This window comes from Nicotiana tabacum, chromosome 22 (assembly GCF_000715075.1).
Source record: "Nicotiana tabacum cultivar K326 chromosome 22, ASM71507v2, whole genome shotgun sequence".
Lineage (NCBI taxonomy): Eukaryota > Viridiplantae > Streptophyta > Magnoliopsida > Solanales > Solanaceae > Nicotiana > Nicotiana tabacum.
This window is the reverse complement of record NC_134101.1, coordinates 12350368-12371787: the sequence shown is the minus strand read 5'-3', so window position 1 is coordinate 12371787 and position 21420 is coordinate 12350368. Positions and strand designations below refer to the sequence as shown.

The 21420-nt window shown below is 40.0% G+C and overlaps 2 protein-coding genes across 5 annotated transcripts; both read right to left on the bottom strand.

Moving 5' to 3' along the window:
- Nucleotides 1-667: 667 nt before the first annotated feature.
- LOC107799006 (uncharacterized) lies at nucleotides 668-7447 on the bottom strand. Of its 4 annotated transcripts, none has more exons than XM_016622059.2 (9): nucleotides 7113-7447; nucleotides 6668-6761; nucleotides 4650-4691; nucleotides 3355-3523; nucleotides 2618-2670; nucleotides 2283-2507; nucleotides 1542-1588; nucleotides 1296-1366; nucleotides 668-1121 (listed from the first exon to the last, which is right to left on the bottom strand). In XM_016622059.2, the coding sequence occupies exons 1-8, from the start codon at nucleotides 7415-7417 to the stop codon at nucleotides 1312-1314; spliced, it is 990 nt and encodes a 329-aa protein (XP_016477545.2). In that variant the 5' UTR covers nucleotides 7418-7447; the 3' UTR covers nucleotides 668-1121; nucleotides 1296-1311. The 4 variants fall into 4 exon arrangements, with proteins under 4 accessions (XP_016477545.2, XP_075100773.1, XP_075100775.1 ...); XM_075244672.1 differs by having other exon boundaries at nucleotides 6677-6761; nucleotides 7113-7445; XM_075244674.1 differs by having other exon boundaries at nucleotides 6677-6772; nucleotides 7113-7413.
- Nucleotides 7448-10680: 3233 nt separating this feature from the next.
- LOC107799007 (biotin carboxyl carrier protein of acetyl-CoA carboxylase, chloroplastic) lies at nucleotides 10681-13794 on the bottom strand. The gene is made up of 7 exons (XM_016622063.2): nucleotides 13474-13794; nucleotides 13326-13379; nucleotides 12698-12831; nucleotides 12307-12616; nucleotides 11510-11581; nucleotides 11025-11090; nucleotides 10681-10943 (listed from the first exon to the last, which is right to left on the bottom strand). Exons 1-7 carry the CDS (start codon nucleotides 13603-13605, stop codon nucleotides 10920-10922), a joined length of 792 nt encoding a protein of 263 aa, XP_016477549.1. The 5' UTR covers nucleotides 13606-13794; the 3' UTR covers nucleotides 10681-10919.
- Nucleotides 13795-21420: the final 7626 nt, after the last annotated feature.

Genomic DNA, 21420 nt, shown 5'->3' with positions numbered 1-21420 from the left:
AACGGTAATTTATTTAACCATCTTACGTGAAAGGAAAACGAAGATTACCGCCTTGCTACTTCAATTACATGCATTGACTTTCTCTTACCGACAAAATTACCAACTTTTACTTCTCTTTTTTTAACCTGTAAAGTTTGCAGAGTATTTCTGCAACGTTGAGAAAAAAGTTCTCCTTGCCCAATGAGAATTTCCAGAATAGACAGTTCACAAAATGAATTACAAACAGTAACTTCATCATAAAGTACATGTCTCGTGACCACATCCTTTTTTTGAGAAATACGATGCTTTTCCTACCTTGTTATACTGGACACCAACCCAACCAGACCAAGGGTTAATATAAGAGGAGTATTCTATCAATGGAACAAGTCTAGCATCTATGCCCCCAAAAAACCCAATAAATAAACAAACAAATAAATAGAAAACTAACATTCATAGTTGCTCTTGCTGTAGCTTAGTTGGTTGGCTACCTAAACTTTCACCTTATTGGTGGAGGTTCAACCTCACCATGTAATCCCCTTCCCCTACCCCAATATATAATTTCTTTTTTAAAAAATAGCGGCTCTTGCTAGCCTTAGCTTCTTCACTTTCATATACTCCCTCCGTTTCAATTTATGTGAACCTATTTCCTTTTTAGTTCGTGTAAAAAAGAATGACCTCTTTCCTTATTTGGAAACAATTTACCTTTATGCAATGATTTATAGCCACACAAAATGTATGTGCCTCATTTTACACCACAAGTTCAAAAATCTTCTTTCTTTTCTTAAACTCCGTGCCCATTCAAATGGGTTCACATAAATTGAAACAGAGGGAGTACTAAATATGTCAGTGTTGGCACTTCACCCGCCAGTTGCTTTAACAGACAAAGACAGCATTAGGCAGTCATTAGCCTGATACTTGGATACATTGCCCGGGAAACAACAGTAGCATTGTTTGTAAGTTGGATGATTCTCCTGGACAAGAACAACTTCACCATCTTAAATCCCAGCTTAGGTCGCTTTTATATCTTTTCAAGCTCTATCGACCTCATTGGCGAATAGACCCATCACCATTACATGTATATATACATGCCTCGACCAAATGAGTTGGGGCTATCCATGCTAATCTTTTGTATCCATTCCGCTCTGCTCAGGTGCAATAGATACATCCGCATTATTTCTACAGATAAGTATGAAGATAAAAATCTTAGAAGCTTGAAGATCAGCTCAATGCTTCATCAGGCATATGGATGAGCTCAAGCTTGATCTTGGAATTACAACGTTAAAATTTAAAGGGTTTTTTCACCCTTGTTCGCCTACCTGTGTAGTTGAGGCTTCAAGATATGGTAACATGCATCTCCTCACCTACCATAGCAAATAATTCACCTATCCTGTCAAGAAACACTAATCTGTTACAACATGATATACAAGGGTAAATATCTCATTCTAGACGAAGTTACAACATTATATGACTTGTGAACACCAATACCAATAGAAGCCAAAAAACGCAGAAGTAGCTTCAGAATCAAAGATCAAAAAACTTAAAGTGCCACAGAATCACTTTACCTGAATCTATCGACATTGACTTCTGCAAGCCAGGTTGTTAAGTAAACCTACAATTCAAATATTTAATGAGTACATAATGAAAGTGGAAACACCAACTGGAGGTTGGTAAATTTTTCCGTCCAATAAGACAATGATGGATTTTTCTAATCTGATCATCAGCAATTGTATACGTATTTCACTCCACCATTATAAACTATTACCTTGACAATAAAACATGATTCAGTGTCATCAGTCATCCTAAAGAAAAAAAAACTTCTTGAAAAAGAAAACATGATTTAATGAGTTGAAACAATGCATAGAAGAGACAGGAAAGCCTGTCTTGAACTTAAAGAGGAAAAAAAGTTATAGATAAGTAATAATATCTCCAATATAGCTATCTTGCAGCAACTTCAAGAGAAATTGGATACCCAAAAAAAAGAGCCAAAAGTTTTTTTACATGGTTAGAAGTAAGACCTTCAGAAAGACAATTTGTGTGTTAGAAGTAAGACCTTCAGAAATTATATGGGATATACATAATTATTGATGGTACCATTAGAGCAACTATGATATCCTACTCAATGTGCCAGCCTAGGGGCTTCTCCCAGAGATGATATATCACTCACCGTCAAGCCTAGAGTCTTTGAAGCACTAGGGATGTGCCTCAGTGTGCTAATAATTTTAAAAACTATAGACACACAGAGGAGTAGGCACAGAAATTTATTCCAAAAACTATAACTTCATATACAACAGGTGACCTGATACCTGGAGAATATTGGTCTCTAATTGATTACTCGATTGCATGGGGGAAGTCCGAGAATTGCAGCTCTCTAGCCTGGGCACGAGTTGCTTAAGAACCTCATTTGAGTTTGAATTGCATTTGAGCAGATCATCAAACTCTCCTACATAGAAATGATCACTCCATTTCAGCCTGTCGACCTGGGAAAATTCCTCGGAACCAATGGAGCATATTTCCATTACAAGCAACCGCTGCACATCACTCAACTTTCAATAAGGCAAAACAAATATGTAGGCCATAGAAGGTTTGTACCAATAAAGTGAAAAATGCCTCACTGTGGCGGAGGAGATGAGAAAATCACCTTTATATTCGTTTCTGACACAAACATCTGGACCAGCTCCAATGCCAGTTTCTCTGAAGTCATTAGAGAGGAAAATTGTAAATATGAAGTGCTAAGCAGATAAGTAGATAAAAGGAGAAGTTAGTTATCAGTTTAAGACCAAAAGGAAGCCAAGGTATAACTCCTTTTACTGATTGTTTAATGGGAAACTCTCCATTCCCGATATGTCAAGGCTATGCATAGATTATCCACCCCTAAAGCAATATTTTATAGTTAACCAAGGAGATTAAGGGTGACTGCAGAATGTCCTCTGGCCAGGCAGAAAAGACTATCATGTGATCACCAAAACCCTACAAACCATGAAGGGGAGAAACCAAAAATCCTGACCACTCAAACTCAAAATCGAGCTCTAGCAACTTATACCACATTGACAACCAGATTTGCTTAGGTTTTATATGATTACTTCTTTTCTTTTGATAAGTAGGTTTTATATGATTACTTCTGTTGTTGGACCATGATATTCCATTTGAACTCATCTAAGGCCAATATCATTTGTAGTACACTAGAGCAAAAGTTTTAATTTAAGCTATGTGATACCCTTGTACTACTAACTACGCAGACAATAAATTTAATACTCATTGATTAGCTCGGACTACGAATTAACATATGAAAACCTTTTAACAAAACATTGACAAATCTCTGCAGGAATTTCTAGTTGTGGGGACAGTCTGCAACTTGCAAAGGTTTTAAAAACATACCGAAATCAAAGATTGACCAAAAGGTGAAAACAGGAATCCCATCACCATCACCAGTGTCATTCTGATCTCCAGGGAACAAAGAAAACTCAGTAAGTGCACTGCCATTTGTTCCTTTGCGGTAACACCTCATAGATTTAGAAACATTGACCATCTGAGTTACAACAGCCACCTGCAGACAGTTAAATAGTCAGGCAATAAACAGGCATGGCAATTTCATAGAAGTCACTGGAACTAAGAAAGTAAAATGTCAGTATACCAGACTCCTAAACGATCATAGCTTCAATATAGTCATGTAAGGAGTAAGATCCATGCCTAAGCAAGAGCTGATTGACGGAGAGAACAAGAACCGAGTCTCGAAGATAAGTCACTTGGCAATTGGTTTCTGTCAATGAGTGAATGACACACAAACAACTAAGAACTACATACGCACGTCCTGATTCAGTCTTGATTTTTGCACCCTTGACTAAAAAGTACTCAAGAACCCAGCTTCCCAAGATACCAAAACTTTTGCAATTTGTATACTGACACCTAACGATATATATACAATTCGCAGTAAATACTTTATCTTATAGCTAAAACTTTTTGACCCTACAAATTCACTTACATAACTTTGTCAAATTAGTTATTTAATGTTTTTTGGTCAGATAAGGTTAAAAATGGATAGTCATACAACTATAGGTTGAGATTGTGATCTCAAGGACGTTGGACATTCAAGAACGAGATAAATGCAATTCTGGATGTCAAACAAGCACAGATAAGCATGGAAGACAAACACAGTAAACACTTCAAAAGACCAGTAGAGATGTCTGTTTGTTGCTTTTTACTAAAATTAGCATCAAAGGAATTTGTGCCAGGATATCTAAACAGCAGATATGTCGTTCACTTAGAAATACGTAACACACTACTAGCCTTCCAAATACTTGGGGATTATAGAAGTAACATTGTGCTTAATCAGTCGTTCAAACTGTACATGAGGCATTCATTTAGGGATGTTTCCCTTCCAAACACAGGAGAGGGTCGAATGAAATAGGGAGCATTTGAAAGTAATGAAGTTATAAGACATTTGGAGAAGCCTGAACTATTAAAGAAGATGTTAAGGATTACGTAGGGAGATACCAACAGGTTTAGATGTGTAAATAACACAAAACGATATTCAGGTTCCAAGCAACACAGAAGAAAACCACAGCAGAGAATACATCTATTTGATAAAAAAATGTTTACCATCTTTACTCAGAGTAGCAAGCTAATCATTGACACATTTATGAAGCGAACCAGTAAATATGTAGTGTGCATACCATATCTTTGTAAGATGACAAGAGGTTACTCCTATAAGTCTCCTGAAAAATAAAGACAGCTGTGAGAAATTACTCAGAGTACAGTTTGATTTTGTCAATAAACAGAGATGGGTTTTCCATTCTACTTTACAGACTCATTTCCAGCATACTTGAGCAACTAAATAATGAGGAAAACGTCTGACATGCACTCAGACAATATTTCCAGCACAATCTCGAGCATACTCAATGAGAAATCCAACAACATTAATTTAGCAATGATGGCAGGCTAGAAACCCGTGTTTTAGTTATAGTTTGCACTCTAATTACTGCATTTTACTTGTGTTTGAGCTTAAATGATAGTGAATTGCACTCATTATGTGTTTTATGCCTTGCAAGAAGTGATTCCGAGTTAAAAAGATAATCGGGAGCTAAATCGAACAAGTTAGACCTTTGAAGTCTGAGTAAAAGTCCAAAAAATTAAATCACGATCGCGTTCGGGGGTCGAGAGCCAAGTCTGAATATCAAAACATGACGAAAAAGAATTATTCTGTAAAAAACCCACAGCCGCGCCGCATGGGGCGCCGCTGGGCGCGACGCAGCTGTGCAAAATGGCCAAGCCTGTCATAAACGAGACCCTGTAATTGTCCACTGGCGCGCCGCGTGGGGCGACCGCCCTACGCCGTGCCAGTGTATTTTTCGTAGAGTGTTTTTCCTATTTCGGTTTGGAAAGGGTAGTTTCGTCCGGGCCCACTCCTACATGGTATAAACAGTGACGGAGGCAGAATTTTCGCTAAGGGAGTTCAAAAAGAAAAAAAATTAAAAATCAAATGAGATTTTAGCTAGTGGGAATTGAACCAATGACCTCACAAAGATTTTGAACCCCTTGACCTCTAAGCTATGCTTTTGGGCTATGTCAATGGGATTCAAAACATTATATATAGAGAGTACTTTTGACCTTGGAAGCTTTGGGAGAGCATTGGAGGCTACAAGACACATGATTTCATCATCTTTCCATCAATTCAATACGGGAGTTTGGATTGTAACGTTAGCTTGATGCTTTCTCACTCTTTAATTATATTTGTGATGACTTCCACCATAATTATGGAGTAGTTTACCTTAGGGTTTGACATGATTTGGTGACTTGATTGTTGTTTATGGATTCGACTACTGCTTAATTGCTTGAATTTATTGGAGAAGCTTTAATATAGTTGTGATTTTATTTTTTATAGTGTTTAATAGAAAGAGGAACATCTTATTGAATATTATTACAACGTATGCCTCGCTTTATTTTGGTGATTCTTCGAAGTAATCGAGAGAGCTTTTTGAGTTGATGTTTAAATTAAGATTGAGAAATATTCGCGAGAAATTTCTCTTAGATCATTCCTACCAATAGATTCTTGCAAGTTTCACCACACTTCACATTAGTTTATTTGAAAGATTTAGATTTAATTGAGAGAGGAGTCTGAATCGAAAGTATAAGCTAATCGCCTATTGAATTCGTGAGAATCGATAGAACCTCAAGAGTGAAATATAACAGTATCATATCCAGAATAACAACCTTGCACCTATCATGTCAAAACCCTTATTTCTCACATTGATAAGAAACCTACTTTGCTAATCTCTAGTTCTTTGCAGTCAATTGTCAATTGATCTACTTTAGTAGTTAATCGTAGTTCGTAATCATTACAATCAAGTTTTGATCATCCTGAATAGCAGTTAAACCAAGAATTACTAGAGCACTGTTTAAATCCAATCCCTGTGGAGACGATAATCATACTATACTATCTTTGACTAGCGAGCATCAATTTTGTGTTGTGTTTTGCGCTCGACAAGCGACAAGAATATTAAGAAATTTGTCGCTTGGAAGGAGCTAATATATTCTCAGCACTTCAAATTCAATAGGTTTTCCATGTAATTATGAGGATACAACAAGGGACATCAACACACATTCTCTCAATCAACTTTATGCAGTGTGCAAATAGCCAGCTTCTAGGATAACTCAAATTGAAGCCAAAAGACAGAAGGACAAAGGCAATTACTATAATCACCTGCTGCTTGAACAATTTCCTACATGCTTTTTTACGTATATCAGGCATATCTGTTAAAACACCCAAGTCCATCGCATCCATATACCTGCACCAAATCTTCAAAGGATGTAATTCAAAATCACTGACAAGTCAATATTGTAAATTGTTAGAGTCCTGCACCAGTTGAGGGTATGAGTTGTAGTCTCTTTATATTGTAAATTTTCTTCGCAATGCTTAAAGCTCCACAAAAATTTTGGTGTTTTTTTACTCTTTTTGCTTTTGACTACTCTGCTGAGAACTCATGGTTCTCCTCTGACCACTAACACAATTATATTTGGCGTCATTTTTTTTATTCATACGTTTTGGAAATGCTTTTAACTATAAAAATAGTGAGTTATAGTATCTTCCAGCAAGTTCCTGACTTGCAATTTTATTTAAACGTGTGCTTGAAGTTTACCTTTGGGAGAGATGTGAATTGACTACAGAAGTGGCATATGATCGAGCAGTGGAGGATAAGGAAAACCATTGCGTCCTCAGAGCAGCCAACTTCGACCATTGGTTTCTCAGGTTTCGTTGCGCCGCCGGTCTCCATCGCCGTATATCTTGAGTGGATAACGGCGTCGACGGCGTTGTTGGGGGCGCCGGAGATTTTGCAGACGGACTTTGAATAGTCCGGTTCGTGGCTTCGTCGGAGGAAACCGGAAAGGTAGAAAGTGTCGGCGACGGCGCCGGAGCAATTGAAGAGAGGAATTTGGACTCCATTGTTGTGACAGACTGATGGCTAAGGTACTAGTAGTAAACAGGTAGAATGTAAAAGGGATCATTTAGCACCTTCAATTTTAGAAAGTTAGCACTTAGATCCCTCGATTAATCAATTGTCATTGTAACACGTCCCTTTTGAAACCTCAAAAAAGAAAATTACATACATAAGTAACTCCAATTAGAGAAGTAGTAAGTAATAGTTTTCCATTTTAAAAAGAACAATAGATTCAAATTCCTTAGTCCAATCATCCAATTTTGGCTACTGATTCCTATGTCAATTTTTTTTTTATTTTCTAAAATAAATTGAGAAAATTTATTTAAAAAGGAAAAATGGCCAAAATTGCCCCTCACCTATTGAAAATGAAACAACTATAACTTTCGTCTGAATTTGGTCCTAAATATGCCCTCGTTTTTAGTCCAATGGCTCACATCTACCCCTAAAAGTAACGGATTGCCACATCAGATTTTAACTAATAAATAATTAAGGGAATCTTACATAAAAGTCTTAAATAAGTCCCAATTTACCAACTTTTACGCTTACCAAAATTAGTCAAGCACATATAAAAATTAAAACCCCAAATTAATAAGAATTTTTCTCTCCAAGAATCATAAGCAAAGATCTCCTTCCATATTTTTAAGCGTGATCATCAACATTAGATGCAAGACGAAAATGAAATTTCAGGATAGGGCATCAAATAAGGTTATGAAATACAAGAAAATATATATACACGATTCCAAAAAATAAGCAAAAAATATCTTTTTTTTCAATGGGTATGGTTGAAATTCATTGAAAACATATAGATAAGCTAATACACAAAATGCAAGGAAGATTGAAAGTGATTTGATATCAAAATTCGTAGTTAAAATCGAGTTCAATTTTTTTTCTGCGACACATGTATCAAACATGTATCACGCATGTATCTCACATACAGGTAGGTATATATGGATATACATGTGATACACATTTGATACAAATATGATACATATGTGATACATAAATGATACACAGTGTGATACACATCATTTTTTTTTCATGTTCATCTTCTACTTCAAATTTTCAATTCGAACCACCTCAAAACTCCACCAAATCATCCAAAACTGAGATTCAAGCTCTTTAAGATGTACCCAATCTATTCTAATAACACTCACTCAAAAGAAAGTAAAAAACTTTGACATTTTTTTGGCTACAAATAGCTAATTGGCTAATATTAGTAATATTTTATGAATTGGTTAAATATTATAATAAGCTATTTATAAATGGAGTAATGAAAAAGTCGCCTATTTGTTAGATGAGAAATGCAAAACAAAAAAAGATTGCACGCCTAATCAGAACTTGTTATTTTTGTTAACTCAGGTGGGAAATTATGGGTCTCATAACAAACTACATGGGCATTGGTTCCCACTTCCCGGCGAAGCAAGAAAACTTGATGGAATTGTTTAAGCCATCTTTTAGATTTTCAGCTCTTGCAACTTAATTAAAATTTATGGATCAGATTCACTCTTTCAATTACGCAGTTAATATATTTGCTTTGTCATTTCACTACTCACTCTTAGGCTTTATTCACCATTTCGTAGCAATACTTTGTAGGGCAAAGGTCCAAATATGTCCTTGTACTATACGAAATTGAGTGTATTTGCCCTTCGTTAATATTTTAACTTAAATATGTCCTTACCGTCACATAGTTGGTCCATATATGCCCTTAGAGTTACACAATTGGCCCATATATGCCCTTTTCGAAAAGAAATTCACCCAAACTAATTAGCTCTTTCGTTAATTGTATTAAAGTTTATTAATACTTTTTTTTCTTTACCTTTCTCTTTCTTTCTTCTTTTTTCTTTTCCTTTTTCTTTCTCCCTTATTCGTTTCCTCCATTACTGATGTCTTCTCCATTTTCGTCACCAATTTCACTTGACAAAACTCATGAATTCCAATTACTAAGAAAATTCTCCCATAAGGTAATCAAGTTCCAATTTTACTGGCCCTCTAAATAAACGAAATTAAATTGTTCCAAAAATTATGGTTTAAACTTTAAAATAATAAAAGCATCTCAACCTTTAACAATACTCAAAAGACCAAAATATTTAAATTATGATTTTGTTGGATTTTTCGGATTTTTTGTTACATAAATATTATTTCAATTTTACTTTATTAAATTTTTTAGAACTAAATATATGTTCAGTAAAAATTAAAAAATTGACAAACATATGATCTATAAAAATATTCTTATGGGAGAATTTTCTTAGTAATTGGAATTCATGAGTTTTGTCAAGTGAAATTGGTGACGAAAATGGAGAAGACATCAGTAATGGAGGAAATCAGATAAGGGAGAAAGAAAAAGGGAAAAAAAAGAGAAGAAAAGAAAAAAGAAGAAAGAAAAGAGAAAGGTAAAGAAAAAAAAGTACTAATGAAAAGAAAATAGTGTTTGTAATACACTTTAGTACCATTAACGAAAGAGCTAATTAGTTTGGGTGAATTCCGTTTCGAAAAGGGCATATATGAGCTAATTGTGTAACTCTAAGGGCATATATGGACCAACTATGTGATGGTAAGGACATATTTGACCTAAAGTATTAACGAATGACAAATGTGCTCAATTTCGTATAGTACAAGGGTATATACTTTGTATGTGTAAGGAATTGTAGACGAACTTTATGTATAATTTATGTTTTTGTAAAGTAATCACAGATTTTACAAACAGTTGGGGAAAATTTATTTATGCTTCTATTTGTAATAATTTCTTCATCTCCCATGGCTATCAACCTTTCAGATGAAACTGTTCATCATTATTTTAATAGTCGAGTCTGAATAATATTCCAAAACTGGTGTATTGTTGGATCCTAGGGCCTAGACCTACATTTCTTTGCCTATAAAACAAACAACAAATCTCATAGGCATATATCTTGAACTGGGCCACATTTGAACGATAAACAAGATTAGATTGCAGCCATCTATCATATCTCAGCTCATAGCATTAAAGAACTTTATTCTAATAATCCAGAAACCCTTGATAGTCAACTTGCACAAAACTCGAAGCTCGATGATGGTAGGCTCGTCCCTCTATCATTCTCTACTTAAATTTCAGGCTTTTATCCACCGCAAAGTTCAAACTCGTGACATATGCCTAACCCACACACATGACACATCACACGCTGCATGTATCATTGAACCAAAGCCTTGGGGGCTCATAGCATTAAAGTACTTAAAGAGATATATATATATATAGAGAGAGAGATATTGGAGTGGTGATAGAGACTAGAGGATATAAGTAACTCACAACTTTATAAAGATAAATACATCGTTCCAAAATTTATGAGCAGCATAAGCAAAATGACAAATAAAATTTAAAAATATGATCATTAGATTTGAACTACAGTCATATGGTGATCCAATCTCTGTGAAGAGCATATCTGCCTAGAGCTAAAGACAGATTTTGGCCTCAATAACTATTGAATATCACTCTGCGCCTTCCACCTATGTTGCATACTAGATGACTTCTCCCTTTCATGGTTCAATGACAAATAGAGGCTGCAAGAAAATATTGGAAATCACACAAAGCACAAGTAGAACTAGTCTAAAGTTATATGGTAGAGAAAGAGAGTGACGTACCGTGTCTACACTAACGGGTTTACCATCATCTGCAATTATGTCAACTATGGTTCCAGATGAATCGGCCTGATAAAGAATTCAAAAATGATGAATGGAGTAGGTAAAAAAGGAACTAAAAACTTATAGGTGATGGTGCGACTCTCCCCAGAGTTCACGATACCTTTCAATTTTAAACATTCAACATGATAATGGTTTTAGGTAAATTTACGACCAATTTCACCAAAATGGGAAATGTTGAGAGGAGCTGCTCTTTATGACACATCACTTGCCTATTTACGTCATTCCTATAGGCCTCTTACCATGAAATGGATGCAACAGAAAAGGAAAACTGAAAATACAACACTTAGACATGTTCCACATTAGAAATTATCTGATTATCCATGTTTGTACCTTATCATAATCATCTTTTTATGAATCTATCTGTCACAGCAACTATAGAACTGAGCTTGCACATGAAGGAACACAAATCTTAATCTAGAACTTACCTCAATCTCATTCATCAATTTCATGGCCTCAATGATGCAAACTACTTGCCCTTTCTGGACCTTGTCTCCTACCTGGTAATTCGTCAGTTTAGTCAGGGTCATGAGAAAACAAGAAGACCAAAAAGTATAGGGAAAAGAGAAGCTGCAGGCAAGCACATAGTGGCAAACACTCTCTACTTTGGTCGCTAGATGTGAACCGTGTTATAGTGAATTTGCCCTTGATTAAATATTTCTCTGGTTTCCGGACTAATCTAAACATTTAACGCCAAAATTCACATAAAATTAAGGAATCCAGAGTCATGCTATAGTGCAACATGAAAATATTAATCAGCTTTTACTTTCCTCTTTTCATTCTCTTTCTACAAAACTTCAAGGATGTTCTTTTGCCTACAGGACACTACATATAGACCAAAAAGCAACAGCTCCCTCCTTTCTCTCCCCTCCCAAAAAAATATCATAATAAAGGGAGGGGGGGATAACAGTCAACAGCAGCAGCAAAATGTGCAATCTACTGACAGTGCGAGTAGGCCCCTGCTCTGACAAATTTACTCCGAACTTCAAACTATAAGAGCAACGATGCAAGTCTAATTGCTTCATAGTAATCGTTAATAACTGCTCCATTCTTCTTTACCCCCTTTACTTCAATTGCTAATTTACTAAATATATGGAGTGATTAAACCAAGGTACTCCTTAGCCTACTTCATAATGAGACTCATAACTTTTGGCAAAATATCAGGATACAGTGCTCTTGATCCAATGGCAACTAAAACACAGGTGAAAGCAATGTGTGTGTTTACCTTTACAAAAGGTGGTGCCCCTGGGGCAGGCGATCGGTAGAATGTTCCAGCCATGGGACATTTCATCGGAGGATGTGAAGACTTCGGCTTTGAAGGTGCAGGTGGCAGAAGTGCAGGAGCTGCTGGAGCTACTGGAGCCGCAGGAGCCGGGGCACTTGCAGGAGGCAACTGTGGTTGATAAAAGCCCTGCTGAACAGAAGGTGGGGCCATAACAACAGGTGGCTGGGGCAATGCCGCCTTCTTCCTTATAAGGATTTCACAATCCTTTTGCTTCAGCTGCAGCTCCACAATGTCCCTCGAATCTACAAGCCTAAGCACAAAAACCCAAAAACTTTTAACTCTAGCAAAAGACAAGAAAATGAACTAAACAGGTGACGAGAGCTCAACGCACTCAACAAGATCGGCTGCTTGAGACATGAATGCTTGAATGGATGAAGCATCTGGAATTGAGTACTCAGTCTTTGGGACTTCCTCCAAGCTTTTCTCAGAAACCGGTTTTGAATTGGTCGACTTGTCAATAGCAACCTTACAACAACAACAACTAAGCCTCAGTCTCAAACAAGCTAGGGTCATCTGTTTGAATCCCGACTGACCATGTTACTTCATATAAACCCATTTCACGCCAATATTGTACAAAAAAAGTACTAGAATTTTTTTATAAACTACTACTCTCAATAGCAGCCTTAAATTTAGAAAATTCATTCAATCAAGTAAGCTTCAACTACTACTCTCAATAGCAGCCTTAAATTTACAAAATTCATTCAATCAAGTAAGCTTCAATCCCAAATTTACTGGATTCAGACTATATGAATCTTCTGTCTCTTTTCTTTTTCCTGATAAATCAGAACCTATAATGATTCAAATGATACATTGAGATAAAACTTTTCCACTTAGATGTCACAGCCTACAGCAATCTCCTTGTCTAAAATTACACAATCAGAATTATAATTTTATCACAGAACATTTCTTTGCGGGGCTCAAAATTTTAACAAGAAACCTGGAATATCAAAGAAAATTACCTCATTGAGCTGGGCATTCACCTTAAACACCTGAGATTGGAGTCGACTGGACCCCTGAAGGAAAACACACACACACACACACACTAAATTCAATCAAATGCATGGTAAAGTTTCAATCTTTAAGATTTACGTCAAAGGGAAAACAAACCTGAAGACGAGGGAGCAATGCAGGAGTGGATCTCAAGGAAACGGAGACGTGGGGTTGTTGGGTCGAGCTGGAATGGGAAGAAGCAACGGATAAAACAGAAATCTTGGGACAAGGGACACTGAAAGAAGCCATTGGAGAAAAGGGGATTTTTCAAGAAAATTGTGATTGTGAGTGGGAATTGGAGGGTTTTGTAGAAGAGAAATGGACGGTGAAATTGATGAGATTTAGCAAGGGAAATCCAAAGAAAAGGAATTGGAAGAAAAGGGGGCGATACACACGAGGGGAAGGGGACGATGCGTTTTAAGCTGGCACTGCCAGTTTGCCAGATGAGTGGAACAAAAGGGTTAAAACTATAGTGTACTTTAGCCTAATAAATGTAACAGAAAGTTGGTTGCCTAGTCTTACATTGTGAAAGTTTGGTTTTGTTGTTTGACTTTTTTCCTTGCTCTTGACTTTTGGACCGGTGGTGTAATTTTAGCAAAAGTTACTTTCTCCACCTAAAATATTTATAGTTAATATACATGCATTAACATATATTAAATATTTGCCGTCAAAAGCTAACGTCTCTCCGCTCTCTTTCTAACGTCTCTCTCTGATCTCTCTAACGTCCCTATCATCAGACCTTCGGTGACCACCGGACCAGGTAAGACCTTCACCCACCCACCACCCACCCACCCATGTCTTCTTTTCCTCTCTTTCTCTCTCATGCTTTCTTCTTTTTCCCCATTACTTCCCTTTCTTTCTTGTCTTCTTGTTCCCCCCTTCCCCCCTCCCCTTGCTTTCCAGATCTGCCCCCTTTATATTCCCCTTTTCTTCTTCTCCTTTCTTTCTCTCCCCTATACCTCGTCTCTTCCACCCCCTGTCCCCTTATTTTTTGGCGCAATGACCTAGCCTAGCGGTGGCTGAGACAATTTTCCAGCGAGCTTCGGGCGAAGCGGGCGGGAACTTCCAAAATAGTTGTTGCGGACAACACCTTTCTCGGCACTTGTTGTGACTCCATGTTCTATTGTTCTTGCTTAGAATTTACTATTTGTTAATATTGGGTCAGCTGCCTTTTATTCTTGGCTATTGTATTCCCTTCGGCTTGCTTACATTTATCTGCCATTAGGTATATCACTCGTATCTTTGGCGTGCTCAAGTTACACTACATTTCAGCTTATATTTAGGCTTTGTTTGTTTTACGCTTGATCTGCTCGTCCGCTTTTGTAGTAGTTAAGGCTTAGTTTATACCACTGTATTTTTTGCTGGTGTAGTGGCTACTCCGAGCAATGGTAGAGTAAGTTCATGTCTTCGGATGGGTCAGCGGGTGGGTCAGGAGGCGGGGAGCAAGGGTGGCAAGGGGGGTAAGTGTAACGACCCGGCCGGTCGTTTTGAGAGTAATAGCCCCGATCCCCTATTAATTGCTTTCCCCAAATGTTTTTCTGCTATTGTGACTTGTCGGGATGATTGGTTTTGAGTTTCAGAGTGTTTTGGGACACTTAGTCCCCAAATGAGAGCTTAAGCCTTGGGATTTGGACCGTAGACGGAACTGTGTGAAGACGGATCCGGAATGAAATTCCGTCAACTCTGTTGAGTGATTTTGGGGTTAGGAGCGCGTCTGGAATATGTTTTGGGAGTCTGTAGCAGATTTAGGCTTGAATTGGCGGAAGCTAGTTTTTCGGTGATTTCGGCCGATAGTGAAAATTTTGATATCGAGCTCGGAATGGAATTCCGAAAATGGTTGTAGGTTCGTAATGTTGATTATGACTTGTGCGCAAAATTCGAGGTCAATCAGACGTGATTTGATAGGTTTCGACATCGGTTGTAGAATTTTGAAGTTTCAAGTTCTTTAAAATTGAATTGGAGGGTGATTCGTGATTTTTGCGTTGTTTGATGGGATTTGAGAGCTCGACTAAATTCGTAAGGTGTTTTAGGATTGGTTGGTATATTTGGTTGAGGTCCCGGGGGCTCGGGTGTTTTAGGCCCCGGGTGTGTTTCGGATGCTTAACGGGTGAAAACTTGGACTTAGAGGAATTTCTGAACTTTGCTGGTTCTGGTATTTTTGCACCTGCGTAAAAGAGACCGCAGGTGCGCGAGCCGCACATGCGGAGATGGAAGCACAGATGCGATAAATCGAGAGTTGGCCTGGCGTAGCAGGTGCGAGGAAGTTTCTGCATCTGCGATGCCCGCAAATGCGCAAGGATGTTCGCACATGCGCAAGATGCACAGAAGTGGAAGGGACTCCGCAGGCGCGAGGGCGCAGATGCGGCCCTTTCGTCGCAGGTGCGAAGGCAGAGGGGGTAAGTGAGTTGCGCAGATGCACATGTTTTTCCGCATAAGCGCACCCGCAGGTGCGAGCCCAGGTTCCGCAGGTAGGGAAATACCTGGGCAGTGATTAAAACCGAAGGGCTTCGCGATTTTTATCATTTTTGGCTTTGCAAACTCGGGTTGGGGCGATTTTTGAGAGCATTTTCGAGGCATTTCTTGAGGTAAGTTCCTTGTGCTTATTTTTGGTCAATAATCTTGCCTTACCATGTATTTTTCCACCTAGTTAATGTGTATTTAAGGTGGAAATTTGAAGTTGGAGACTAGGAATTTGGGAGTTTGAATTGTGGATTGGAGGACCATTTGGTGTCGGATTTTAGTAAATTTGATATGGTTAGACTCGTGAGTGAATGAGTTTTTTAGTTTCGTGAATTTTGTTGGGTTTTGAGACGTGGGCCGGGTTTGAGCCAATTTCGGATTTTGGCCTAATTTTGTAGTTTTTCTTGTGGGATTCATTCCATTAGCGCGTATTGATGGTATTATACTATTCTGAATAGATTCGGGCCATTTGGAGTCGGATAATCGTGGCAAGAACATGATATCAATTTGATTTGAGCGGTTCGAGGTAAGTGGCTTGTCTAACCTTGTGTTGGGGACTTTCCCCTTAAGATATCTTGATATTATTTGGTGTGTGGGCGCCGTGTACGTGAGGTGACGAGTACGCACACGGGATATTATTGCAAAAATCATGTTTAACCTTTTTAAATCATAAATTGCTTCTCTTATTAATTGTACTAATATGTTTAATTGTGTAGTTTAGACTAGAAAAGCATATTTACGTGTTTTAACTGCCTAATTGACATTCTGTGTGTCATATTTAGTTAAGTCCTTATTTGCCTTATCTGTGTCCAATATAAACTGTATAACTCGATGCCATACCTGCCATCATCTTGTATTGCATATTTAAATCGGGACTACGGACGTATTCCGGGAGATCCCCTTGTACTGCATATTTAAATTGGGACTACGGACGTATTCCGGGATATCCCCCTGTACTGCATATTTACTTTGGGACTACGGATGTATTCCGGGAGATCCCCATGTACTACATATTTACTTTGGGACTACGGACGTATTCCGGGAGATCCCCCTGTACTGCATATTCATTTGAAACTACGGGACGGTATCCCAAGAGATTTCCCACTGTGTTTACCTTGTTTTGAGCTGAGGGCTCCCTTAACTGTTAAATTTTCGAGAATTTCTTTAACTGTGTTACCATAAATTCTACTTATATCTTTTACTGTTTAATTTATTATATTTACTCTGGTAGGGCTTTGACCTGACCTCGTCACTACTCGACCGAGGTTAGGCTTGGAACTTACTGGGTACCATTGTGGTGTACTCATGCCCTTCCCTGCACATATTTTTCGTGTGCAGATCCAGGTGCGAGCTATCAGCCTTGGGGTTAGTACGTGCTGCTGATTCTAGGAGACTTCAAGGTACCTCTGCTTGCATCCGCAGATCTTCGGAGTCCCCTTCTACTCCCTCGTCTAGAGATTTTCCTTATTATCTTCAGACTTTTGTATAGAGCTACATAGATTATAGCAGCTTGTGACTTAGTGATATTCCGAGTCTTGGAAAATTATTTTGTGTATGCCGAGTGGTACTACTCTTGGCTATTTAAAATATATTGTTTATCAAAAAAAAATGTTGCGTTTTCTTTATATTTCCGCAAATGTTAGTCTTACCTAGTCGTAAAGACTAGGTGCCATCACGACACCTTACATATGGTTAATTTAGGTCGTGACAAGTTGGTATCAGAGCACTAGGTTCGTAGGAATCATGAGTCACAAGCCGATTTATTAGAGTCTCACGGATCGGTGCGGAGACGTCCGTACTTATCTTCGGGAGGCTATGTAACTGTTAAGAACAATCATATTTCTTTGATTTCCTTGTCGTGCGAGTTATTGACACCAAAACAATTCTAAGATTCTATTATATTCTTTCTCACAGATGGTGAGGACCCGCAATGGGAGGACCGATGATCAGGCACCCGAGCCCCCTGCCAGAGCCACCAGAGGCCGGGGTCGGGGTAGAGGATGACCATGCGGTGCAGCCCGAGCACCTGCGAGAGCTGCGTCAGAGGAGCCCCCAGTAGCTTCAGCTGGAGGGCCAACGCTGGAGATCCCTATTGCTACTCCAGCCCTCAACGAGACTTTAGCTCAGTTCTTGAGCATGTTCAGCACTATGGCTCAGGCTGGACTATTTCCGATAGCTCCCGCTACATCTCAGGCCGGGGGAAGGGCACAGACTCCCGCAGCCCGCACCCCTGAGCAGAGGGTCCAGGTTGATCAGGCCCTAGAGTATATTCCTATGCTCCCAGTGGCTCCGGTTCAGCATGAGATCAGGGTAGCTGCTTCTGAGGCAGAGCAGCTCAGACTTGAAAGGAACAAGAAGTACACCCACATACTTTCAGCGGACTAGCTTCAGATAATGCTCTGGGTTTTCTTAAGAAGTGTCATCGTATTTTCCGCAATATGGGCATTGTGGAGATGAGTGGGGTTCCTTTCACCGCTTTCCAGCTGAGGGGATCAGCATATCAGTGGTGGCATGCCTATGAGCTGAGTAGTCCGGACGAGGCAGCCTCACTCACTTGGACTCACTTTTCAGAGATGTTCTTGTGTGAGTATGTTCCTCAGAGCCTCAGGGATGCTTGGCGTGCAGAGTTCGAGCAGTTGCGTCAGGGTTCTATGACTGTGTCGGAGTATGCAGTCTGTTTCAGTGAGTTAGCTCGCCATGCACCTGCTCTGGTTTCTACAGTCAGAGAGAGGATTCGTCGCTTCATTGAGGGACTCCACCCCAGTATTCGGACCAGTATGGCCAGGAAGTTGGAGATGGACATCACTTATCAGCAGGCAGTGAGCATTGCCAGGAGAGTGGAGGGCATGTTCGCCCGTGACCGAGAGGAGAGAGAGGCCAAGAGGTCTCGGGAGGCTGGTCATTATTCAGGAGCTCGTGCACCAACAACATGCTATGGTAGGGGTTTTGTGAGTCGCCCTGTTCATTCAGCTCTTCCAGCATCCAGCGGTGTCCCAGCTCCTCCTAGACCTCAGGAGCCCTATTATGCACCACCAGTATCCAGTATGCCTCATACTCGAGGTGCTATTACCGGCCAGTCCAGTAGGTCAGGTCCGAGTCAGTCTCAGCCGCCGCGTCCTCCGAGAGGTTGTTTTGAGTGTGGTGACACTCGTCACCTGGTTAGAGATTGCTCCAGAGCCAGGAGGGGTGCACCTCCACAGACTTATCAGCCTCCACGTGCTCCACCGGGTCCTCCGACCATTTTTTCGGCACTAGCTGCTACCCCACCTCCTCAGCCAGCTCGAGGTGGAGGTCGGAGAGGTCGAGGTCGCCCTAGAGGGGGAGGCCAGGCCAGGTACTATGCCTTTCCAGCCCGTTCAGAGGCCGTTGCTTCAGATTCAGTTATCACAGGTATCGTCCCCGTCTGTCATAGGGATGCATCAGTATTATTTGACCCAGGCTCTACGTATTCATATGTGTCTTCTTATTTTGCCCCACATTTGGGGATATCTCGGGATTCATTGAGTTCCCCTGTTTATGTATCTACTCCTGTGGGAGATTCTCTCGTTTTGGACCATGTATATCGGTCGTGTTTGATTGCTCTTAGTGGTTTTGAGACCAGAGCCGATTTGTTATTTTTCAGTATGGTAGATTTTGATGTTATCTTGGGCATGGACTGGTTGTCGCCCCATTATGCTATTCTTGATTGTCACGCTAAGACCGTGACGCTGGCTATGCCAGGTTTGCCGAGATTAGAGTGGAGAGGTACCTTAGAGTATACTCCCCGCAGGGTCATTTCATTTCTTAAGGCTCATCGAATGGTTAAGAAGGGGTGTGATGCGTATTTGGCCTATGTGAGAGATGTCAGTATTGATACCCCTACAGTCGAGTCAGTTCCAGTAGTGAGGGACTTTCCAGATATGTTTCTAGCTGATCTTCCGGGTATGTCGCCCGATAGAGATATTGATTTTGGCATTGATTTGTTGCCGGGCACTCAGCCCATCTCTATTTCTCAATATCGTATGGCTCCTCCTGAATTAAAGGAGTTGAAGGAGCAGTTGCAGGAGTTGCTTGATAAGGGCTTCATCAGGCCCAGTGTATCACCTTGGGGTGCTCCGGTCTTATTTGTGAAGAAGAAGGATGGTTCTATGCGTATGTGTATTGATTATTGGCAGTTGAACAAGGTTACAGTGAAGAACATGTATCCTTTGCCTCGCATTGATGACTTATTTGATTAGTTACAGGGTGCCAGGGTGTTTTCCAAGATTGACTTGTATTCTGGCTATCATCAGTTGAATATTCGGGAGCCGGATATCCCGAAGACTGCTTTCAGGACCAGATATGGTCATTATGAGTTTCTTGTCATGTCATTTGGACTGACCAATGCCCCAACAGCCTTTATGCATTTGATGCACAGTGTATTCCGGCCTTATCTTGATTCCTTCGTCATTGTATTTATTGACGACATCCTGGTATATTCCCGGTCTCGGGAAGATCATGAGCAACACCTGAGGATCGTGCTTCAGACTTTGAGAGAGAAGAGGTTGTATGCAAAATTTTCTAAGTGTGAATTATGGCTTGATTCAGTGGCATTCTTGGGCCACATAGTGTCTTGTGATGGGATCAAGGTAGATCCGAAGAAGGTGGAGGAAGTGCAGAGTTGGCCTAGACCGTCATCAGCTACGTAGATCCGCAGTTTCCTTAGTTTGGCGGGGTATTACCGTTGCTTTGTGGAGGGATTTTCATCCATTGCAGCACCTATGACCAGGCTGACCCAGAAGGGTGCTCCGTTCAGGTGGACCGAGGAGTGTGAGCAGAGCTTTCAGAAGCTCAAGACAGCTTTGACTACAGCCCCAGTATTAGTATTGCCTACAGGTTCAGGGTCATACACTGTCTATTGTGATGCCTCGAGGATTGGCCTTGGAGCGGTATTGATGCAGGACGGTAGGGTGATTGCCTACATGTCTAGACAGTTGAAGGTGTATGAGAAGAACTATCCATTTCATGATCTCGAGTTAGCAACTATTGTTCATGCCCTGAAGATTTGGCGTCATTATTTGTACGGTGTTCCCTGTGAGATTTACACTGATCACCAGAGTTTGTAGTACTTGTCCAGGCAGAAGGACCTTAATTTGCTTCAGTGGAGGTGATTGGAGCTACTTAAAGACTATGATATCACTATATTATACCACCTGGGGAAGGCCAATGTAGTGGACGACGCCTTGAGTCATCGGGCAGAGAGTTTGGGGAGCTTGGCATATCTTCCGGCAGCTGAGAGGCACTTGGATGTTCAGGCCTTAGCCAACCAGTTCGTGAGATTGGATATTTCAGAGCCTAGCCTAGTATTAGCTTGTGTGGTTGCTCGGTCTTCTCTTTATGACCGTATCAGGGAACTCTAGTATGATGATCCTCATCTTCTAGTTCTTCAGGATAGGGTTCGGCGAGGTGATGCCAGAGATGTGACTATTGGTGATGATGGTGTGATGAGGATGCAGGGCTGGATCTGTGTGCCCAATGTAGATGAGCTTCGGGAGTTGATTCTTGAGGAGGCCCATAGCTCGCGGTACTCCATTCATCCGGGTGCCGCGAAGATGTACCAAGACTTGAGGCAGCACTATTGGTGGA